This window comes from Panthera tigris, chromosome B2 (assembly GCF_018350195.1).
Source record: "Panthera tigris isolate Pti1 chromosome B2, P.tigris_Pti1_mat1.1, whole genome shotgun sequence".
In the NCBI taxonomy this organism is placed as follows: domain Eukaryota; kingdom Metazoa; phylum Chordata; class Mammalia; order Carnivora; family Felidae; genus Panthera; species Panthera tigris.
The window spans coordinates 136,334,915-136,360,468 of NC_056664.1; the positions used below are offsets into that span (position 1 = coordinate 136,334,915).

At 39.7% G+C, this 25,554-nt stretch overlaps 1 protein-coding gene across 13 annotated transcripts in view; it reads right to left on the reverse strand.

Moving 5' to 3' along the window:
* SYNE1 (spectrin repeat containing nuclear envelope protein 1) overlaps positions 1 to 25,554 on the reverse strand; it is a 470,028-nt gene that overhangs the window by 375,718 nt on the left and 68,756 nt on the right. For all 13 annotated transcript variants that reach the window (XM_042987332.1, XM_042987340.1, XM_042987338.1 and 10 more), the window contains exon 3: positions 13,251 to 13,312. In XM_042987332.1, coding sequence (XP_042843266.1) covers positions 13,251 to 13,312 — 62 coding nt within the window. The remainder of the gene's footprint in view (positions 1 to 13,250; positions 13,313 to 25,554) is intronic.

Below are 25,554 nucleotides of genomic sequence, written 5' to 3' on the forward strand. Positions count from 1 at the left end.
GTCAAACCGTGATTATAACTGCTGGCAGTAGCCACGTCAAATTAATTCAATGTCTACAAGTTTTGCCATCTTATTCGGAAAATCGAATTAGATGTTTCCAACATCTCCAGAAACAAGGTGAAGTAACTTAAAACTTGTGTGTGTAATCTGTTCCTCTTTCATCGCCTTCATAAAAACACTATTGTGATTATTTTCCACCTCTGCTTGTCAAAGGTGAGAAGACAGCTCCCATTCTGTTTTGTTTCCTCTGACAGATAGTTCTAATCATTTCCACTTCCTTAATTACTTAATTTATTTCCAAATACGTATCCCAAAGGCAATGACTACTTCTCAGCCCAACTTTAAATCTGCTTGGAAAACTCTGCCCTTAACAATTTACATGTGTAATCAAATTCTTTCCACTACACAGCATAAAAGAATCATGCTCCCCAAGTTATATGTTTTATTCGGTGCAGAGTTGGGGTCATCGTTTACCCTTCTCCTTTGCTCAGACACCATCTCTGCTCCATCAACAAATCTTGGTGGCTTTCTTTTCAAAGCTCATCCAGAATCCAACCACTTCTCACCACCTTCGCTGCTTATTACTTTGGTCCAAGCCACCAGACTCTTGCCTGGATGACTTCGACAGCCTCCTAACGTACGTCCTTCCTTGCACCCTTGCCCCTCTTCACTCTATTCTCAACATAACAGCCTCTTTGTCTTCTTGACTATCCATCTCCCGCATCAGGATATAAGCACCATGATGGGAGGATTTTTTTCTTCAGTTTTGTTCACTGCTACATTCTTGGTACCTAGAACACTGCCGAGTAGGTAAACACCATGTTAAAATATTTAATGAATAAATGTATGAATAAATAGAGTGTAGTCCTAAGAGAAGGAGCTTTGACAAATACTATCAAAATGTTTATTCACTTGCATAAAAGTTGCTAGATCTATATCTATGTTATTACCAATGAATTAACAAAGGATGTTCTTTTTTTTTAATGTTTATTCATTTTTGAAAGAGAGAGACAGAGCACAAGCAAGGGCGGGGCAGAGAGAAAGGGGGACACAGAATCCGAAGCAGGCTCCAGGCTCTGAGCTGTCAGCACAGAGCCCGATGCGGGGCTCGAACTCACCAACTGTGAGATCATGACCTGAGCCGAAGTCACATGCTCAACCCACTGAGCCACCCAGGAGTTCTAAAAGGGCTACTCATTTTGAAATGACAATTTTCCTTTGTAATCTTTTAGTTACATATTTGGAAATAACAAATGCTTAGGATTATCAAATTAAAGTAGTTTTAGAAAACAACTAAAGAATTATTTTAGGGGAGCCTGAGTGGCTCAGTTGGTTAAGTGTCTGACTTCAGGTTAAGTCATGATCTCACAGTTTGTGAGTTCGAGCCCCACATTGGGCTCTGTGCTGACAGCTCAGAGCCTGGAGCCTGGAGCCTGCTTTGGATTCTGTGTCTCCCTCTCTCTCTGCCCTCGCCCGCTCATGCTCTCTCTCTCTCTCTCTCTCTCTCTCTCTCTCTCTCTCTCTGTCAAAAGTAAACAAACATTTAAAAAATTTAAAGAATTATTTTAGAGGGGGAATTATTGCATTTTCCTTTTCCTCTTTGCTTCTTTTTGTCCTAATCTTAGTTCAATTAATGGTCCCACTAAAGGATGTATAAGGAAACAGACGGAGATAAAATGCAATTATGAAAGTGTTTCTATATTATCTTTTAACACCGTTGATGGAAAGACGGTTGAAGAAGTTAGCAGCCACAGAAGAGATACTTTAGGACTCTGAAGATGTCAAAGTCATCATTAGCATAGACTATTAAAAGAAAACATGGAAAGTCAAAAGCGTTCCTTTTCAAGGAGTTTATGAATCTAACGTGATATTTTAAGACAAATGTGCTCTTACTGGAATGTATTATGGGTTGAATTGCACCCCTTCTCGCCAAGATATGTGGAAGTTATAAACCTCAGTACTTCCGAATGTGATCTTCTTTGGAAACAGGGTCTTTGGAGAGGTAATCAGCTTAGAATAAAGTCATCAGGATGGGACCTTATCCAATAAGACCAGTATCCTTATATAAAGGGGAAATCTGGACACAGACCCAGACAGACTCAGAGGCAGGGTCTGGACGGATACAACTGCAAGCCAAGGACCCTCAGATACTTCAGACACCACCAGAAGCTAGGAAGACGCAAGGATGGATTCTCTCCAGGGTGTCAGAGGGAGCATGGCTGTCTAACCTTGAGAACACTGAGACAGGAAATTCCCCATCTGAAGCCACCCAGTATGGGGTGTTTTGTTATGTAAATTTTGCAAATGAATACAGAACCCAAATAATGTTTTATGATACTCTTTTTTAAGTTCTTCTAAAAAGTGGGGAAATGCTCATACCATGCCTGAGGTCATCCAAAAGGCGGTAGTTAAAATGTTTAGTGTCTATTCTTGGGGTGCCTGGGTCGGTTAAATATCCAACTCTTGATGTTGGCTCAGGTCATGATCTCATGGTTCTTGGGATCAAGTCCCATGTCAGGGTCTGCACTGACAGCTTTCAGAGTCTGCTTGGGATTGATTCGCGCTCTCTCTCTGTCTGCTCTTTCCCTGCTCTCTTTCTCTCTCTCTCTCAAAATAAATAAATAAACTTAAAAAAATAAACAAAATAAAATGCTTAGTGCTTATTCTTAATAACCCCATAGGTCTGGCAGACGGAGAAAGGGCTGTTCCTTGCATATTGGAACATGCGCTAAACAGGAACACTAAACCATGAGACTAAACTATTTGAGACCTATTTGTTTTTCCCAAAGGATTTAGTACCAAACCATATATTCATTTACAACAAACACCATGAAGATTGAAATACAAATAGAGCATTCTATTCTATTTGATGAAATGAGAAAAAACGTGAAACTACAAAATTTTGAAACCAGTGGTAATGTCAAGATTACTTACACTATCTTTTTCTATTAAAAACCTAACTTCCTGGGACACTTGGGTGGCTGAATTGGTTAAGCGTCTGACTCTTGATTTCAGGTCAGGTCATGATCTCATAGTTTGTGGGTTTGAGGCCCAGTATCTGTGCTGACAGCACAGGGTCTGCCTAGGATTCTCTCTCTCCCTCTCTGCCCCTCCCCCCACTCTCTGTCAAAAAATAAGCTTAAAAATGAAAACAAATAATCTAATTTCCTGTAAAAGTTTTCTGAAAAACACATCTTTAAGTTGTTTCCTTTGGGGGCCAAGGTGGCACTATATAATGACCACAGCCTATAGATCTTGCATAAAGTTCAGGAATTTGCTATGATAAGTAAATTTTTTAATTATTTTTAATGTTTTATTTATTTTTGATAGACACACAGAGAGAGAGAGCAGGAGAGGGGCAGAGAGAGAGGAGACAGAGGATCCAAAGCAAGCTCTGTGCTGACAGTAGTGAGCCCAATGTAGCTCAAACTCACGAACCATGACATCATGACCTGAGCCAAAGTCAGACGTTCAACTGACTGAGCCACCCAGGTGCCCCAAGATAAATTTTAAAATGAGAAAGAACTAACATCTTTTTAATGGTCACTTTTTAAAACATTTATCCCAACATAAATTCTTTGCTCGAAAATGGAGATTACCCTGTTAGATCTAAAAAACATGGCCGCCATTAGGTAGGAATTTCCTCAAATTCAAGTCTACCTCAACTCTGTCTTCCTCTCCGGGTTGATACCAAATTGAGGCACATCCACACTCACCCTTCCTATTTCCACCCTGGTTTCAGAGAAGGAGAGATGACTCTCCTCTGGTACAAACCTACAGGTTCCACCTGTGCTCTTGATTTTCTCTCCCACCTTGCCTCCTTGAGATCCTGTATCTCTGAAATGACTTTCTTTCCCTTCTTTTGCAGCCTCTTCCTCCCTGTTAGTTCTTGATCATACCCTTAGTAGACACACCTTAAAATTACCCCTTATTAAGACAGCTCTTACCAAACCCCATGTTCTGTTTTAGCTGATGCTCTAGCACACGAATAAGTAATGTACATTCAGTGTCCTAACATCCTTCCCTCTCATTTACTCATCAATTTGTCAGTCTGATTTCTGTTACAGCATGGCTACTCCCCATGGTGGCCAATGACTTCCTAACTGCCAAATCCAATGGGTTTATCTCTACTGAGTAATTTCTCTGTCTAAAACTGGACTACTAGCTTTCCCCCAAGCCCGTTGTATTCTCTATGTATGTGAATGATCTTAATCATTTGCTCGTATCAGAAATCTACATGTCATTCTTGACTCTTTCTTCTCCAAGATACTGATTAATTACTGAGTCTACTCCTACATACCTTTCAATGTGTCTACGTTTCTCCTACTCCACCTCTAATGTCACTTGCTCCTGCTCTAATTTATGACAGAGAGAGAAAGAGCGAGAGAGAAAGAGAGAGACCGAGGTGTTTAGAGACAAAGCGATCATTTAATTTTCCTGGCTAAGATTCTTTAATGTCTCCCACTGCCCATAACACAGTCCAAGTTCTCTTAATGACTGGCCTTTGACCAATTCTTAGTTTTCTCTGTTGCCAACCCACTCCTGGAGCCATATTTTCAGGCACTCTAAACTTCTTCCATTTCCTTTACTGGACCGTGCTCTTTCTCACCTCTCAACTTTTAAAAACATTGGTTCCTTCACGTATCCAATCCCAAGGCATTTCTCAGGCCCTAGTTTAAATGTTCCTGTCTCTGAAAGCCTACTTTGATGCCTTCCTTCAGGTTTCCTGTGTCGCTGCTTATGCTTGCCAGGTGCTCCCTGATACCCTGGCACCTCCCCTCGCATAGCATTTAGCAAGACACGCTTTGCTGTAATTGTTTGTTTCTTCTGTGACACTATCAGTTTCAGGAAGGCATGTACAACTGGGCTGTTCACCACTCTACCCACAACCCCTGGTGTATGACAGGTGCTTAAAAAGTATCTTCTGCATAAAGAGCTAAATAAACAATTGAAGCATGAGAGTATATAACACAACGGTTAATGCCCAAACTTCAGAGGTGTGTGGTTAAAATCTGGTTTTTCATCTACTTATGTGACCTTGAATTTATTAACTAACTCTTAACTTCGGCATCATAATCTGTATGATGTAGCAAACAATACTCATATTTGATTCTTGTAGTGAAGACTAAATAAAAGACAAATTCACTAAGGCATAGTGACGGGCACATGGTAAAAGTTCAACAAATGGTAGCCCGCAACTTAGAAATATTTTTAGCAATGAGTGATGAGAAGCTAGAACTAAATCAGGACTTAACTTTAAAAAAAAACATTGCTCAAAATCAGGGCGCCCAGGTGGCTCAGTCGGTGAAGCGCCCGACTTTGGCTCAGGTGACAATCTCGCAGATCGGGAGTTCAAGCCCCACGTTGGGCTCTGTGCTGACAGCTCAGAGCCTGGAGCCTGTTTTGGATTTTGTGTCTCCCTCTCTCTCTGCCCCTCCCCCACTCTCTCTCTTTCTCAAAAAATGAGTAAACACTAAAAAAAAACATTACTCAAAATCAATATGGAGTAATTGCTAATTGCTAATTTAAAAAGTAAAAAACAAATACTTTCTTTGAAAGGAGAAAGAAAGAGTCTGGTATCTTTCTGAAAAGGAAGAAAATGATAAAGTCCATGTCTGATGAAACCCCATTCTCAAAAGGAATTATCAGGGATATAAAATAAATGCAACCCACTAGTTTTTGTTAATGTTACATTACATTATATTGACAATTTCTGATTTGCAATGTTTTGCATAATTGTAGAAGCATAAAGACTTCCATTTGTAAACAAAGCAAACATAAAAAAAAATGAACTGATAATTATATCCACAAGTTTGAATAATCTACATCTGTGTACTAACAATGGCATAAAACACACATACACAGAAGATTCTTGAGGTTTTTTTCCCTGATTCAGTAAAGTTTTTGTTTTTCTTTTTTTTTTTTTTCAATATATGAAATTTATTGTCTAAGGTTTTTGTTTTAAGAAGAGTATTTATTTGCGGCACGTGGGTGGCTCAGTCAGTTAAGCGTCCAACTTCAGCCCAGGTCATGATCTCACAGTTCATGAGTTCAAGCCCCACGTCAGGCTCTGTGCTGACAGCTTGGAGCCTGGAGCCTGGAGCCTGCTTCAGATTCTGTGTCTCCCTCTCTCTCTCTGCACCTCCCCAGCTCATGCTTGCACTCTGTCTCTGTCAAAAATAAATAAACTTAAAAAAAAAATTAAAACAAAAAAGAAAAGTATTTATTTGAAAACAGATTGCTCTCTTACTTATAAGCACCCTCTCTCTTCACACTGCTGTCATAATATTTATAAAGAACTGTTACAATAGAATGGAATGCCATCAGTAAAAGAGTTTATCATTTTATTTAATTAGAAGGAAATAGTTTGTTAATTTGCAACTGGGCAAAGCAGCCAAGAACAAAATTAAAATTCTCCCATTAAAAACCTTCCCCAAATGCATCTCCATGAAAAATCTTTTGGACATGTCCTAATGCACCAAAGATTGAATGACCTTAGGAGAAAAGAATCGATTTTTCTACTTCTCAATTCAACATTCTAGCTCTTAAAACCTGACACAACTGATTATTAAAGCTATTTCTGGAAATGGTCAATTTCCAAAAAATTGGAAATGGTTTACAGTTCCTGTTTTACAAATGGATGAAATGGTTTACAGTTCCTGTTTGTTTGTTTCTATTTTTTATTTTTGAAAACGAGAGAGAAAGCACAAGGAGGGGAGGGGGCAGAAGATGGGGGGGAGAGAGAGAGAGAGAGAAAGAGGGAGAGAGAGAGAGAGAGAGAGAGAGAGAGAGAGAGAGAGAGAGAATCTTAAGCAAGCTCCACATTCAGCACAGAGCCCAAAGTGGGGCTCAATCCCAGGTCCTTAGGATCGTTACCAGAGCAGAAATCAAGAGTCCGATGCTCAACTGACTGAGCCACCCAGGTGCCCCTACCATTCCAGTGCAAATCCACAAACATTCCCATGACTACTATGCAAATGCTCTCAGACAACTGACATCCTGCAAGATATTTACAACTTGCATTCTAGGAAAAAGTTGAAACTCTTTTTTTTTCCTCCCAACTTAGCAATTTTCTCCTTTCTTGTTCTTAGAGATAAAATAACTGGGCACATTATGTACCATAATAAATAGGTGAAACAAGACTAGTATCTTGGTTACTAGCACAAAAAGTATTTTCAACCTGGGTCATTTTCTTACCTTTATTGGTAGATTTCAACAGAAAATTGTAGGGGGAACAAACACAACATAGGAATAAAATGCATTTTAACTCTTTTAAGTAGTTTGGCTCTGCGATTATATGAAATGAACCCAAAGCGCAGAGCTATGCGCTACAGGGATTGAAATGAATGAAATGAAAGAGGAGACAAGCTCGTTCATGTCATCATGCCAGGACTGAGCTCCCATTCCTTTATTATAAATTTGGAAGAAATACTCATGTGCTTCAAGCCAGACCTCAGAATGAACTTGGGGCCTGTTATGGACTAAATGTTTGAGTGTCCCCCAAATCCATGTTGGAGCCTCTACTGTGATAGTAGAGGAAGAGGGGCCTTTATGAAGGAATTACATGTGTATGAGGTCATGAGATGATGCCCCCAGGATGGGACCAGTGTCCTTATGAGAAGAGGAAAAAAGACCAGAGTTCCCTCTCTCTCTGCCAGCTGAGGACACAGCCAGGAAGAGGACTCTCACCTTGTTGGCACATGATCTTGGTCTTCTCAGGCTCAGAACTATGAGGAATAAATGTTTGTTCTTTAAGTCCCCCCAGTCTACAGTATTTTGTTATAAAAGCCCGAACTGACTAACACAGGGTCTACATTTGTTGCGTATTTGTTGGACAAAGTAAACAAGCAAACACACAAACAACACATCAAACCAGACTCAATCTGATCCAACAAACTACAAGGGACCCAGTTCTTTGAAAGCCGACAGAATTCAGGTCTCCATGCTGGGAGTAGACTATCTCTTAGTTGTAGTATAAGCCACTACCTTGATTATTTAATAACCAAGAAGAAAGAGAGAAAGGGTGCTTCAGAAAGCTCTGGTGGATTAAAAAAAAAGACATTGAGACAGGTCAAGTTGCTTATTTGTGGGCTATTTTTTCTAGTGAGAAATGTTTGTAGCCTCAGTATGGCCTTCCCTGTGACTGAAAGCCTGGGTGTTGCTAACTGGTGATGGGGAGCCAAGGACCAAAAACTCAAGAAGCTGCTTTCACAAGAGACATAATAAGACTCTCAGCATAACAAAAACTTCTGCGAAAGCTTAGCTGACCACAGTTGTACGTGTACGTGTGTGTCCACATGCGTGCCTGGGTTCCACGTCCCTAAGGTGCTAGAGTGATGGGACCAAGCACACTCAGGCATCACAGAATGGCTTGGGGAACAAGTCTTACCATGCAGCAGTTCGAAAAGTGACACAATGTCCTGATTCAGGGGTCAGATCGAAGATACGAAGTTGACCTTCTTTTCTGTTGCAAGTGAGATATTAACATTCTCAGAAGGGAGCCCATTGCAATGGATTGGGAAGTGTGTGCTACCATTTCAGTTTGGGTGTACAAGTAAAGGTGACCTCAGGGAGACTGTGAAGCCCAAGATATGCAGGTTGCATGTGTTTTTGTAGGGTTTAGGGTCCAGACAGAAAGAGATGGAAATGGGGATAAAGATAGGAATGGGGAAATTAAGATAGAGGCAGTAAGGGGGCTGCTTGGAGGTATAACGGAGGAAGAGACAGGACAGAAAGATAGAGATGGTGCAGGGACAGGAGACAGGTGGGTGGGGGAATGAGAAAGGGCTGGAAGTGGAACACTCAAAAAAGGACAAAGGTGGGCAAAGGATGGGAAAGAGAAAGGAATGAGTTGGGAATCATGTGGTTAGTTGCTAAGACAAATGCAGACAAACATTGACTCTATACATAGATACTCTAAACCTCTGCCAAGGCAGGGTCATGGGTCAGATTTGATTTTCAAAATGTTTTCCAAATATAAGTGAGTCCAGAAAGGAATATATTCTCAAATGAATTTGAGTGTTTTAGCTATGTTTGGCAAGGTACTACAATGGAGGTATAAATAAATTCAGGATGGCAAGTATAGGTATCCTTATACTTCAGTTTTCTTTTTTCAAGATGACTCAGGAAAGAAAGAAATCAAAATTCAGAAGAGAAAAAAACAAACAAAAAAATCTCTATTACATAAGATAATAATGGAGCAGTTGTGGAAGTAATAAGTTTCTGGGGTTTTCAAAACAATACGATTGATGTAAAAATGTGTAAAGTCAGGAAAGCACATGGACTTTAGATTCAGGTCTGGATTAAAATCTCAGCAGCACCAACTACGAAGTATATGAAGATGTGTGCAATAAAATAACCTGTGTAAAACACTTGGCTCAATACCAGAGATTAATCATTTTCCCCAGGTGATAGCCTTACGATTCTAACAAAATAAGAAAAGATAGACTCTTTGCTGTTGGTGTATTAATCACCTCTGTCTGGTATGCAGCACTGTGCTTAGAGCTATTAAGATTTATAAAGAAATTCTGAGAATTAGCATATGCCTTAAAGACTTTACACGGGTGTTGGGAAGGCGAGGTATACAGTTCAAAATAATTTTAAGACATACTAAACTTCTCCACCTATGCTACAGGTTCTGGAGAAGGGCTAAGACTTTGCACTCTTCTGCACTACAGGCAGGAAAACCAGAGAAGGCAGGGAGGGAGGCACTGGAGGAGGGGTGCAGGGGCAAGTCTACCACGCTTGGAGCGTTTGCTAGGGGACAGACAGCCTCACTGCTTCGCCTGTGGTCAGAAATCACTTCATGAATGAGAAAGGCTGACACTACCCAGTAAAGGTAGGGCTATAGATATTTAGACGAGAAATTACAGGGGTGAGCTTACAAAGCAGGGCTGGAAAACAGAACGGAAAAAAAATGCACATTGGTAGAGCCTAGTCCAATAACCAGTTATCACGTAAGTATGTAAAGTAACTTGGAGCAATGGTAAAACAATGATATTTGAAAACAAGCTCTTGGCATTTAGTCCCTTCACAAAGGCCCTTCATATACTGTGCACCATGGCATACATTCGGATTTCCCCTCTTTTTAAGTATTCAGTACATAGATGAGTGTATCCCAAGGATTCTACTTGAAAAACTTTCACAAAGATATTCAACTCCTATTCAAAAATAATTTATGTTTATTTAATTTTGAGAGAGAGAGAGAGAGAGAGAGAGAGAGAGCGAGCACAAGTGGGGGAGGGGCAGAGAGAGAGGGAGACACAGAATCCAAAGCAGGTTCCAGACTCTGAGCTGTTAGCACAGAGCCCAGTGCGGGACTCGAACCCACAAACCGTGAGATCAAGACCTGAGCCAAAGTCGGGCTCTTAATCGATGAGCCCCCCAAGTGTCCCTCAACTCCTATTTTTAAAAATCTGAAAAAGTTAATTATAAATTGTAACTTATAGTTTATAATTATAAACATTTATAAATAAATATTTTTGCCAATTAGATTAGGAAACACTGTTAACCTCCAAGAATACTAATAGTGTAAGGAAATGGGCATTTGTATATGCTCTTGGTATACATTAAAATTGCAAACATGTATACCTGAGGACTATTGACCCACTTCTGAAAATGTATCTTAAGTAGAAAAAGCACACAAGTGTACAAAGACATATGCCCAAGGACATTAAGTGTAGTACTGTATATAACATTAAACAATTGAAAACCACTTAAATGACCATCAATAGGCTACAGGCTAATTTATGATTTATAATAAGTAATTATATTTTTAATAAAACATTATTCAGCCATTAAAATTATTACATAGCTCCGTATCCACTAACATGGAAATATGGGCTGAGTGAAACAGAGGCATACACAGCAGTATCCTGCAAATCATTTTTGTGAAATTGTGAGTGTCCATCTCTCGGTCTGTGAGTTCGAGTCCCGCGTCGGGCTCTGTAGCTGACAGCTCAGAGCCTGGAGCCTGTTTCGGATTCTGTGTCTCCCTCTCTCTGACCCTCCCCTGTTCATGCTCTGTCTCTCCCTGTCTCTAAAAAAAAAAAAAACGGTGTAGAAAAACGGTGATCAACGTGATGGTGATGATTTAAGGTGAAGATCGTGAGATTTGAGCTGATTTCTACTTTCTTTACACTGTAAGAGGGTTGTTATTACTATTACAATTAGCATGTAACTTTCTTAACAATGTGAAGAAAAACAATAACTCTATTTTCATTTTGGAAAAAAAATAATCTTCCCCAATTGATGGCAATTCTGTACCAAAATAATGACTGGCTGGCACCAGCCAAGACCTGAGAAAATGAGCCCCCGGAGGCATTTACTGCCTTTTCACAGGGCAGATTCCGGGGGCAACAACTATGTCAGAGAATTCTCTTCTCATCAAGGGACTTCTGGAAAGCAATGAAAGGAGATACAATCCCAGTTTACCAAATCCAGACACATTGTTTAGTCTCCTGTCATAACTGGATTGTGAGCCTCTCAAGGCCTGGGTAAGTGTCTTACCAACGTTTTCCTCTCTCCAAAGCCTACCTTAGACACACAGTAAGCAGTTAATTTGTACAATGGGACCGCAATAAATCGCCATGCTTTGTTTGCTTCTGAACTGTGAAAGACGCTTTGGGGAAGTCCCTGATCAAAAGCTGCTCATGGGGTTATGCCTGGAACACTGTAGGGAGGTACCACTCGCAGCAAAGGATCCATTAACTGAATTCAGACAATTGTCTGCGTTTACAAATGCAATGTTTTTTTGGTTCACATGTTTTTTTCAACTGCGTATTTATGAGACTAATTTTATTGTAGTATAGCCATATTGGAATTTGTTTTATAGTAGCATTTATGTTCAAAGTCATTACAATGTGCAAATACATAGTCATCTGATACAACCTCATGTTGGTATGGATAATCTCAGAATGATTAGTCTTTTTAGTGTCCTGACACCACGGTTACTTGGCTATCAAAGCACCTAAGAAGAGGAGCGCCTGGGTGGCTCAGTAGGCTGAGCATCGGTTTCAGCTTAGGTCATGATCTCGCAGTTTGTGGGTTTAAGCCCCGCATCGGGCTCTGTGCTGACAACTTAGAGCCTCGAGCCTGCTTCTGATTCTCTGTGTGTGTCTTTCTCTCTCTGCTCCTCCCTGCCCACCCACCCCCTCTCTCAAAAATAAATAAACATTGGGGCTCCTGGGTGGCTCAGTCGGTTAAGCAGCCGACTTCAGCTCAGGTCATGATCTCTCGGTCTGTGAGTTCGAGTCCCCATCGGGCTCTGTGCTGACAGCTCAGAGCCTGGAGCCTGTTTCGGATTCTGTGTCTCCCTCTCTCTGACCCTCCCCTGTTCATGCTCTGTCTCTCCCTGTCTCAAAAAAAAAAAAAAAAAAAAAAAAAAAAAAAAGTTAAAAAAAATAAATAAACATTAAAAAAAACCTTTTTTTAAAGGCACCTAAGAAGAGAACCCAAATCCTGTCATAATCTACTCATACTAAATTCTGTGCTCAGGACAGACCACTCCTTGCTTCTTTCTGTTCCAAAAGAAATTGGCTGAATGGGTGATGGGCATTAAGGAGAGAACTTGTTGGGATGAACACTGGGTGTTATATGCGACCGATGAATCACTGGGTTATACTCCTGAAACCAATATTACAGTGTATGCTAACTAACTTGAATTTAAATAAATTAATTAAAAAAAGAAACCAAAATTCAGCACAAATTCTCCTTTTTTTCCTTTTTTTCAAATGTTTATTTGAGGGAGAGAGGGAGAGAGCACAAGTGGGGGAGTGCAGAAAGACAGAGAGAGAGAGAGAGAGAGAGAGAGAGAGAATCCCAAGCAGGCTCCATGCTGTCAGCAAAGACTCAAACATGGGGCTCAATCTCACGAACTGTGAGACCACGACATGAGCTGAAATCAAGAGCCGGACGCTTACCCAACTGAGCCACCCAGGCACCTCACAAATTCTCCTTTTCATATGACATACACATTATTACAGAAGAAATAACTGAACAAAACATTTCATCAGAATTCATAGCATTGACATGAAGAACTGACCTCATGACTCTAGCTGCCCATTCATTTCTTCTCAGAGGCAACATCAGCAAATGCCACATGTAGGCAACGGTTAAGCTGACAGAACTGCCGATATCATTGATCAGTATTAGTGACAAGAGCGTCAAGAGTATTCCTTTGTTACACTTGGCATTCAGTGATTTATCAGCTCCAACCAAGTAAACATAGAACTCTGGGTAATTTCCTTTACCTTGGTCAGATGCGAGTTGATCCATTTCGTGAAAGTACGTTTTTGTACTATCTCTTGCTCATCTAGAAGAAAAAAAATAAATCTAGTTAGGTAACACAGTATACCGTGAAGTCATATCCTAAAAAACATTCAGTTACAAACTCTAGAAATAATCATATTATTTTGTTTTCTAACCCATTTTGCCAATTGTTGTCTTGGAGAAAGGGACAGTACAACTCCAAGTAGACTATTTCCGATTTATGTAAAAAAATTTTTTTTTTAATTTTTATTTATTTTTGCGAGGGAGAGACACAGAGTACACGTGGGGGAGGGGCAGAGAGGCAGGGAGACACCGAAGTAGGCCCCAGCCTCTAAGCTGTCAGCCCAGAGCCCAATATGGGGCTCAAACTCACCAACCGTGAGATCATGACCTGAGCTGAAGTCGAACACTCAACCAAGTAAGCCACCCAAGCGCCCCTAGACTATTCCTTTAAACATTATTAGCAAATGCTTCAAAATTTTCAATATGTTAGCCCGATGTTAACCTTCATTCACTTATTGACAGTTCACTATACAATTATACCCCAATAAAGCTGTTTGAAAAAGTTCACTGAGACCAACCAAGTGCCAAGTTTTATGTTAGGTGCAAAGAGACAGAGAGAAAACAACAGGGCATTGTCCCCGCCATGAAATAGCTAGAAGTGGAAACAGCAAGCAAGGGCAGGTGCATAGTCGAGGGTTCTACAGTAATGTCATAAGATAGAACTGTGTATGTGAGGCATTACAGGGACTTAACCAGATGGGGAGTGTGGTGAACACTCTTGTGGTGACCCTCAAAGATCCCACCCCTTGGGGTTCACACCCTTGTGTAGGCAGACTACAGGCAGTACATGTGACTTGTTTCTAACCAACAGAATATGGCAAAGGCAACGGGCCGTCACACCTATAGACATGTGACTCTGTATTAGATTCCATCCTGGCCAACTGGAGTGATTCTCCTTTTGGCTTGGAGGAAGCAAATAGCCGTGTTGTGAACTGACCATGGGGGGGGCCGTGTGACAGGGAAGGGCAGGCCGCCTTTAGGGAAGGGTGGTCTCCAGCCAAAAGTCAGCCAGCAGCTGGGACCTCAGTCACACAGCCACAAGGAAATGAATTCTGCTAACAACCCGAATGAGTTCAAAGGTGCATTCTTCCCTATCTCAGCCTCTGGATAAAAATGCGACCTAGCTGACATGGCAGACTTGTCCGCTTGCTGGCCGACTTGCGGGACCCTGAGCAGAGAACGCATCCAAGCTGTGCATGGCCTCCTGACTTACCAATTTTGAGAATGATAAAATAAAACTGTTTTAAAATGCTAAGTTTGTGGTAATTTCTTTTTTTTTTTTAACGTTTATTTATTTTTGAGACAAAGAGAGACAGAGCATGAACAGGGGAGGGGCAGAGAGAGAGGGAGACACAGAATTGGAAGCAGGCTCCAGGCTCTGAGCCATCAGCCCAGAGCCCGACGCGGGGCTCGAACTCCGGGACCGTGAGATCGTGACCTGAGCTGAAGTCGGACACTTAACCGACTGAGCCACCCAGGCACCCCGTTTGTGGTAATTTCTTATGAACCAAGAAAAGATTCACATCAGATGCAAAAAGAAGTAGGGTCCAAGAAGGTTTTAATTAGAGGCATAAAGATAGGAAGGCCAGAGAGGGAGGGGCCAGTTTAACCCCTTTTAAGAAAAGGTGAATTCTATTCATTCCAACAACATCTACCGAGTGTCAACTGTTTATAAAACACTAGACCGGATGTTGGGAGGAACACAGTTGAACAAGACATCATTTCAATTCCTTGCCCTTTGAGGGCTGGTGTGCCCAGATCCACATCCCTGGAGCTGACCTCTTCTGGGCTTCAAGTGAGAACATCTGACTGCCTATGCGAATATAAGCCCCATGAGGACAGTAACTTTGTTCCCAATGCCTACAAACATGAGAAAAAAAAATACTGTGCAATGAAGGAATGAAGAAAATTAATAACATTTTAATTTGGAGAAATTTTGAATATATCTGAAGAACTTGCAGAATACCATTATCTTGAATGTACTTTAGGCATGCACTTCTAAAACTTTCAAGTACATACAAAAACAAATAATAATACATATACTTTTTCTGTACCAGGCACTGATATTTATTTTCTTCCTCCCTCCCTCCCTCCCTCCCTCCTTTCTTTTTCTTTCTTTCTTTCTTTCTTTCTTTCTTTCTTTCTTTCTTTCTGTAAAGAACTTAAGAATTATATGGGATGTTTAAAGGGCTGAGTTTGAAAGAAGATGAGAAATTCCTGTCCAGGGGCACCAGGTGGCTCAGTGGGTTAAGCATGCAACTTTAGCGCAGGTCATGATCTCATGGCTTGTGAGTTCAAGCCCCACGTCAGGCTCTGTGCTGACAGCTGGGAGCCTGGAGCCTGCTTCCGATTCTGTGTCTCCCTCTCTCTCTGTCCCTCCCCCGCTTGCACTCTGTCTCTTTTTCAAAAATAAATAAACATTAAAAAATAAAAATATTTCTTTCCATATCTTTTTGGAAAAACCAGATAAAATCTCAAATTTAACTACAAAACAAACTGGAAATACAGCCACTCTGAGTTCTCAGAAAAAGAAAAATGTAATGGAATTAACTGTATCACTCCCTGACAAGGTCCTGTCAAACTTTGCTGAAAGCTTAATCTAATAATTTTATTTGCTTTATTATTTTTTGTATTACATGTCTTCATTTGAGTATCTGATACATCTGACTCTGACAAAAATATTTATTTTTAGGCCTTTCATGATATGAATGGCCTATTATATTAAGGATTAGGTGACAACTAAATGTAGAGCAAAAAACAGAATTTACTGGAAACTATAGAAAATAAGTTTTAAAATACTAAACTGACATGCTCTAGTTCAAATTTTAAAAATATCACTTCAACATGTATTTACTTTTGACCAAGGAAGGGTATAAAGGAAACAAATGAAAAATAATTTATTTTATCAAAAATGTGATAGATTTGGCAAATGCTAAGTGAAACAATTAGCACCAAAGCAGCTTGCTGTCACCTAAAATACATAAATTCTGTGCTCTAAGATAATATAAGTCATAATGTCTTAACATCTTTTTTCTTAATTTTTTTTTAACGTTTATTTATTTTTGAGACAGAGAGAGACAGAGCATGAATGGGGGAGGGTCAGAGAGAGAGGGAGACACAGAATCGGAAGCAGGCTCCAGGCTCTGAGCCATCAGCCCAGAGCCCGACGTGGGGCTCGAACTCACGGACCACGAGATCGTGACCTGAGCCGAAGTCGGACGCTCAACCAACTGAGCCACCCAGGCGCCCCCTTAACATCTTCTTATACGCAGTATGGGAAGTGATAATGCAAATTCATCTTCTGGTTCCAAATGCTTTTAATTATTTCTAGTAGTGTTATTTCCCCAGTGAATCAAAGTAATTATTAATTGGTCGGTTTGCAACGACTCAGCAAGGAAATACTCTGGATGAATCTACATATATGTAATCATCCTTTCATCAAAATTATTAACATTTCCTTTCCCTAAGAAATATTCTTGGCAAAGTCACGGTATTGTTTATTCTTCAGAAGTATTCTCTCTTTTTTTTTTTTAATTTTAATTCCAGTATAATTAACATACAGTATTGTATTAGTGTCATGTGTACCCAGGTACTGATATTTCCTCTCTCTCTAATGATCCCATTATATTTTAATTATTTAATAATAAATTATTACATACCATATGCAATACATCCATATTAACTCATTTACTTCTTGTAACAAGTCTTCAAGCAAGAACTGTTATAAATGCCATTTTACAAGAAAACCAAGGCACGTAGACGTTAAGCATTTTTACCAAAGCCACCCAGAGGCACAGCCAAGCTTTAGTCTCCACAGTCAGGTTCTTACACCATCATACTACTGCCCAAGGATAGCATGGGAATTACCATATTAGTCATATCAAATAGTCATCAGATTAAAATGATAAATTCATAGTTAAACCAATTTGAGTTTGACCTTAAAATCTTTAGCTTCTATGCATAAAGTCATGCAGCAGCAGAATAATCTTAATTAATCAAACCGGATTTGACAGAATTCAGGACTTTATCCATAATATGTAAAATCCAATTCTAGGTTTAAAATAGACTACAGTTACAGTGTATATAAATTTTTAAACTCAATTTGAGATTATACACAATTCTATTAATGTTACAAGATGTCAGTGTTTTAAAATCTTAAATGAGCACAGTGTTAGTGTATGAGTTAGAAATTTATGTAATAAACTATTGACATTACTTCCTGATTTTAAGTTGTTATATTTTTACTACTCTCACCTTTAACGGAACAATACTGCTATTGTACCAGTTTCATCTGATGGTAAATCTCTGAGTTTATATTTAGACTTTGGCAAAAAAGGTCTTTTTTTAGAAAGCCCAAATTATGGTTGTTGGTTTGTTGTTTTTTTTTGTAGCATTCATTGTATATATGTAAGTGTCAAATTCTTTACATGTTTCCTTTTATATTATAGCTGCAAAAGCAGTTTACTGGGTTCTAGCAATCTACTTTTTATATTTTCAGACACAGCCAACTGAATTCTAAGTAAATGTTTTCTGATTTTACTTACGATATTCCCCAAATAAAGAAAAATTCCTAAAACTTCATCATGTCAGCAAATACTCATTTTTGATATAAAAATCTAAATAATTTAGTCCAGGATTTTGTAGTTAAATCTGATAACAACAGCATAAAATGTTTAAATTGTGGAAGTATTATGAAATATGAAGTGAATGTCTACCACACTGCATTAAAACAGCATTATGAACAATAACACTTCTTTATAAAGCTGTTGATGATGCACTGAACTAATCTCTACAATATTGGTTTATAGTTCTTCCTGTGTATAAGTAGTTATATTTAATAGACTATTATTTAAATGTATTTAATTGTTAATCTTATAGTGACTTTTCTATCTTCTGCTTTTTAGAACAACATGATAGGGTCTTACCAAGTGTTCATATGTATGCATGCTAAATATTTCCAACAAAACTGTAAAAAGAGTAATGCATTAAGACATTTAGGTGAACATGTATACTAGTTGTAAATGCAGAGAACTCTATGTCACACGTGTAAACTCAGTTCTCCAGTTCTAGGAATCACAGAGAACAAGAAGTTAATCCTGTTTACAAGTTCTATTCCCTGGGGCGCCTGGGTGGCTCAGTCGGTTGAGCCGCTGACTTCAGCTCAGGTGATGATCTCACGGTTCATGGGTTCAAGCCCCACGTTGGGCTCTGTGCTGAGAGTTCAGAGCCTGAAGCCTGCTTCGGATTGTGTCTCCCTCTCTCTCTCTGCCCCTCCCCTACTTTCACTCTGTCTCTCTCTCTTAAAAATAAATCTAAAAAAAAAATTTTTTTTAGAGTTTTATTCCTTAATATCTATTAATACAAACTAAAATCCACCTAGTTCTTAAACCAGTCAGTGTGAGGTCCTCCTTGGGTCTTTACTTACCCTCATCCCCACCCAACAAACTCATAAGGAACTGCTGTGGATTTTATTTCCTGAATATCTCATCTAAATCAGTATTGGTGCTGTTATCAGTATTGGTGCTCATCTAAATCAGTATTGGTACCATCATCTTTTGGGTACCTATTTGTTTCCACCATTAGAATCTAAGTTTCAGATTATATGGCATGGACCACATCTGACTTATCCATCACTGTCTTCTTCATTATTGCATAGTAGATGATTTAATTACTAAAGAAATGAATGGATGCATTTGTTAAGTGCTAGAGACTAAGAAACGGGCCCTATTCTAAGGAACTAGTAATAAATGGAAAAGACAAATATGGAAATAATAGCTCAAAGCAATGTGTCAGCTACTATAATGGAGGAACATATAAAATGTTGAGGGAACATAAATACAGGAGTAACTAGTTCTCATACTGGGTAATGGCACAGGCTGGAAGAGTCAGAGAAGCTAAAAAAGGAGGTTACATAGAACATCAGCAGGTAAGTAGAAATTTGCAGGTAGAGAGCTTTTTAGGAGAAAGCGGCAGTCTCTTAAAAACATGGCATGATGTATTAAAGCGACAGTAAAAATCTGTTACGGCTGAATTATAAAGCAGAGAGGGTTTGAGAAGGATAAAGAAGGAAGTGAGCCTAGAAAACAGCTAACAATCAGGTTCTTAAAGCCTTTGAATCACTTGCCACGGAGTTTGGTCTCCATCTTCTGAACAACGGGAAGCCACGAACGGTTTTGGACAGGACAAAGACATGATCGTATGAGACCTGAGACACAGAAATATATACTCCAGTGGCAGTGTAGAAGCTTACTTGGAGGAAGAAGAGGCTGGGAGCAGGGAGGATATTTAGGATTATACTAGCAGAACGCATGTTGAAAGTGATGAATTCTTTTAACAGGGATGAACAAGGTAAGTGAGATGGCTGCAGGGCAACAATTGGAAATGGACAGGAGCTAAGGGTGCAGTCTATATTTTTTTTATCATGAGCAACTGGATAATGATGCCACTCACCAAGGAAGGAAAGAGAAGTAGCAGGCTCCAGAGGGAGAATTATGAGGATTCTGGTGCATTGCAAATGCATCACGAAATGCCTAGAGAAGACGGTGGTGTCAGCTCAAAAGCGAGGTGAGGCTTCAGAAGCCAGAAAGAGTAGGAGGTGGGTGCCCCACAGATAGGAACCCGTAACAGCCTCCCATTTAAGGCCAAGTTTTGATCCATGTATGGGCAGAAGCAGCTCCAATTCTCCTCCTCTCTAAATTTGAACCTTGATTCCTTCCTAAAGGCCAGACTGTGTGAGGTAAAAAGAAAACAAAAACAAAACAAAAACAAACCAAACCAGTAGGTATGAAAATTAAGTGCTTCACCTTGGAGGTTTCCATCACTGGTTCTGTTTCAAAGGCAGTTGGTCTGAGAGACCTAAGGAGTTGGAAGCTTCTAGGTCTTAAGAGAGGTCTCTGTAGGAAGACTATTATACAAACATGGCCCTGGTGATGTTATAAGAAATAATCCTGACATTCCAAGGCACTTTCGCTCTCTAGAAACAAGTGAAAGATAAAGGGAGCAGGATCTGACATTCAATTTCTAGATTTCTTTGTCCTGTTATATATTTCTTAGGTATTTTGCCATTTCAGGATAAGATCATGACACATGCAGAAATGAGGCCCAATTTGGCAACAGTGATTAAATCTGACCATTAACAAACTATCACACCTGACTATAGTCAACGGTTTTCCTCCTGGTGAGTCGTAAGTCATAGTAACAGTGACTTGCTGATTTTGCACGACTGTAGTTTGTCCCAAGTGACTTACACATGTATGTGCAAGCAAAGAGACCACAGTAAAAAGTGGCCTAGATTATGTGGAGCCTTTGCAATCAATCATGAAAATGTCGCTGCCTATAAACATGTTAGTTGTATTTTTATTAAATATAGTCCACAGATAATGAATTTACCATACATAATATGTAAAACTGTGAGACAGAGGTCCATGGTCATTAGCTTTTAAATAGCATTACTTAAATTTTAAAAAGTTAAAATATATGCCAATGTCCTTCTAATAGATGGTGACTTTAAAAATACTAAAACTTAAAAAATAAAAATAAAAATACTAAACGCAATTGAAATTGGCATATTTCAATGTATTTAACAAATATTTTTTTAATGTATTTATTTAAATTCAAATTAGTTAACATAGAGCGTAGTGTTGGTTTCAGGAGTAGCACCCAGTGCTCATCCCATCAGGTGCCCTCCTTAACGACCATCACCCATTTAGCCCATCCCCCCCACACCTACCTCCCCTCCAACAACCCTCAGTTTGTTCTTTGTATGTAACAAATCTTCTATAAGAACGTATTTCTGAGAGAGAGAGCATTTCATAAATGGGTACTCACATAACGATGTTTATTTTCATCAGTCATGATCAATCATAAAGATCAAAATAGTGAATTCCTGGGTATATTTATCCTTAATATCATCTTAATATAAAATTACCAACAAAAGGGGCGCCTGGGTGGCTCAGTCAGTTAAGTGCCCGATTTCGGCTGAGGTCATGATCTCATAGTTCATGGGTTCAGCCTCACATCCAGCTCTGTGCTGACAGCTCAGAGCCTGGAGCCTCCTTCAGATTCTGTGTCTCCCTCTCTCTCTGCCCCTCTCCCACTTGTGCTCTCTCTGTCTCTCAAAAATAAATAAACGTTAAACAAAAATTAAAAAAAAAAGAAAACACCAACAAGAAAAACTGCTTAAATAAGTAGATAAAGTTGTCAGGTCTGAAACTGCAATCTTTGACAAAAATATTAATGTATCATATATTGATACATTGATAACTTGCAATAGGCTATGATTAACTTGTTTGTGTTTTGCAGATTGTCATTCTATTCTTTAGGTGCATGAATGACAATGATGACTTAAATAAACGTCTTACAGATTTTCATTACCTGAAAATATAAATGCCAATTTAAAACAAAAATTTTAAATTATAATTTCCTAATTATACCTAATAAAGCTTTTCATTATTTCTGCAGAAGAATTCTTCTGCAGAAGAATTTACCTCCGTAAAAAGTTGGAAAGAAATTTTAAAGTAGAAAGTAGATTGGACTTTTTGCACAACCAGATGACATGGCTACAGACAGAAAAACAACAAAAGCATAGAGTAACAATGTAATCATTATTAACTAAATAACAGCCACAATGAGATGGTCGAAACCAAATTACTGGTTTGGGGATCAGAATTATATGATCCCAGTTGTGTATCTACAGTTGCTAAAATCATCACTAACGTTGTTATACAGGGGTAGGGTCCAAGGTATGTTGACTATTTCAACATAATGAAATAACGTTTATAATTATCCAGTGTTTACATTGGTAAATTAAACGGATAAATGAAAAAAAAATTTTACAAAATCAGGCTATGGCTGATTACAAAATATCTACACAAATTCCTCTCATTTGGATTATCACAGCATTTGCAATGTGATTTTGCTGTTCCTCCTGCGGACACAAAGTGGATGCCACACCCCCTGAGTCCAGATGGGCCTTGAGACTTGCTTTGACCAAATAACATGGCTGACATGATTTTATAGGACTTCTGAGGCTGGGCCTTGAAAAGGCTCCATTTTGGCTCGTAGAGAGCTCTGCCCTGAGACCACCACACAAGGAAGCTGCCGTAGCACCCTAGAGGGAAAAAGTCATGTTGAGGAGAACCGAGGCACCCCAAGTGCAAGCTAGCACCATTAGCAGCCATCCAAGTCAGTGGACCTACCAGCCCTGCTAATGCTCCAGCGGAATGCATTTCTACAAATGAGCTCAGCCATAGTCAGCGCAGGAAACACCCAGCCCACCCACAGGAACATGAGAAACCATAATGTGTTACTACTTTAAGCCATTAAGTTTTGGTGGTGGTTTAGCAAAGACTAAGTGAAACAGAAACTGCTACTGGGAATCTAGTGCTGCTCTAACAAAGATCTGAAACATGTGGTGTTGGCCTTGGGACCAGGTGGGGAGGAGGCTGGAAAGAAACTATTAGCAGACGCTGAAGAGGACAGCAGACTCTGCTCTCAGAGATCAGAAGAGCCACGTGTATTTTATGTACTGTCTACTCTGTCATCTGCAGTAACTTGAATTTGTGCATTCGACTAGAGAGATTTCCTTGCAGAAAGCTGACAGTATCAACCGGCTTCTTCTGAGATACTGGAAGAGAGAGAGATGAAGTAAAGAAGGCCCTTTTTCATTTGCATTGGATTAGAAAGTATGACATTCCCAGTCTTTCCTGGAAAAATATTTGCAAAGTAAAACAGGGTTTTAGGATAACAATAAGTCAAGAGCGTGACTGTAAGACCCATTGTTGGTTTGTTTTTGTTTTTCTTGACGTTTATCTATTTTGAGAGAGAAAGAGTTTGAATGCACAGCTGGGGAGAGGCAGAGACAGAGAGGGAGAGAGAGAATCCCAGGCAGCCTCCGCACCTACATGGGGCTCGAACCCATGAAAAGTGAGATCATGACATGAGCTGAAATCAAGAGGCAGACACTCGGAAGCCGCATTGTTAAGAACCCAGAAAGATTTAAGGTAGTGCCTACATGACCTTCTCAACTAGATAAACCAGCTTCTAAGAAGCTTGAGGGCACTGACCACAGAGCCTTTACCTATGGTCCAAAAACTTTTAAATTTGGGGTTTGAGTAGCACAGAATGACTCCAAGCAGATTTTTAGGAAGTCAACAAATCTGCTAAGCAAAAACACCACCACCTTGTACTAAAGGGACAGGACAGTTCAAAATGAAGACAAGACTTTGGAACCACACTTAATATGATGAGGAAGAAGGCTAAGAAGACAGTCAGCCAGGGCGCCTGGGTGGCCCAGTAAGTTGAGCATCTGACTCTTGATTCTGGCTCAAATCATGATCTCAGGGTCATGGGATCGAGCCCCACCTCAGGCTCCACGCTAAGCATGTAGCCTGCTTGAGATTCTCTCTCTCTTCCTCTCCCCTCTACCCCACTCATACTCTTACTCTCTGAAAAAAAAATTAAATTAAAAAAATTTTTTCTTTAAAAAGAAGGCAATCATCCATAAACATGAACCACTTCTTATCAAAAAGACAGGGAATGTCACTGGCCCCTGGATTAAAGGGACTAGCCACACGTGCCTGGCTGGATTTCAGAATTATTTCAGACCATGACTGTTACCTCTTTTCCCTTCTTCCCTTCTTTGAACAGAGGCATCTACTGCAATGGCCCTGGCTCCTCTCTCATCATTGCATTTTGGATGAATGGGTGCAGTCGCTTCTCTTTTTAGTTCATAGGCCTGGGGATTTAGAAGAATTATACTTGAGGAGCCTCATTTGTATGCAGACAAATGACAAGATGTAGATCACATGACACTGGATTTGAAGTTTGTTGACATCATTGGATGAGATTTCCGAGGCCTTGAGAGGAGGTGAATGTATTCTAATGTGGAAAGAATATAAATAATAGTGACCAGAGGACAGACTTTAAATTATGACCACAAAATCCTCTGGTTCCAATATGCATCCTCTTTTACAAGGTGACTTTGTCTTTCCTCTCATCAAGGGGTTGAATTGATTTCCCCCTCCTTGAATCTGATCTTGTATTGACCTTGCTTTGATCGATAACACAGCAAAAATGACTTTCTTCATCTGATTCTAGGCCTAAGAAGTCTTGCCGTTTGTTTTAGCTGTCTTGGATTTCTGCCTTAAAACCACCATGTAAGGAAAGGAGTCTATATTGGAGGACAAGATTCCATGTGGAGAAGAACTGAGATGCCCTATCGTATAGCCGGAACCAACTTCCAGACACATGGGTGAGGTCATCTTGGAGCTAGTTCAGCCAACCCTGCAGATGAACTCATCCCAGATGAAGCCAGCAAACTGAGACCAGAAGATTCAAGGTTGATGCATCTGTCACCTCCTCTCTCCCACACCCAGACATTCTTCATGTCAAGAAAGTACTTTCCCCATCATTATATCCCAAGAGACTAAATCACTGCCTGGCACGTTGTCTTAGATATATGTAAGATGGTCCTTAGGAAACCATCCATGTTTAACTGTGAACTAGTGTGACAACCCACAGATTATGAAAAGTGGATTATGATTAGTTTAAGTTTGGAGTGATTTGTTACACAGCAATAGCTAACTAAAACAAAGGCATTTACTTGCATGATAGACACACAAGTAATCCTCCTTTTTCTCCCCGGGTCACTCTGTCTTCTACAACAGGTTTCTAGGCTTGCTTGGTTGGGTCCACTTCCTGGGCCTTTGATGTTCTTATCAGATGAGTAAAAGAGAAAAAAGTGGCAAAGAACAAGGCATGCAAAGTTATTCTCCGCATGGTTAAGCATAGATTAACCAGGGACACACAGAAGGAAAGGAGAGGAGAAGGAAAACAGCTACCAGAAGAGTGGGCTTAAGGAAAAAGAGGAGTAAAGAGGATTCTTAGGGCGTTTTGCCTCTGTTGAGTGCTCTCATCATTGCTTCAATTTTTGTAAAGCAAATGTCAAGAAAGACATATTGCTCTTAAGATTTTTGGAATTGGAATTGTATTTCTTTTATGTAAAACCAATGACCAGATTCTGAAAGCCCTGTTTCATTAAAGTTACTTCTATGAAATTTAGTACTATCTCACTATGAATCTAAGGCACAAAGGATGAGAAAAAAAATAATTATTTCAGCTCCTAAGTGAGAGTTTCTCATCCCTCAGCATTACTGACATTTTGAGCAAGATCAAACTTTGCCACGAGAGGCTGTGCTCTACATTATAGGATGGTTAGGATCC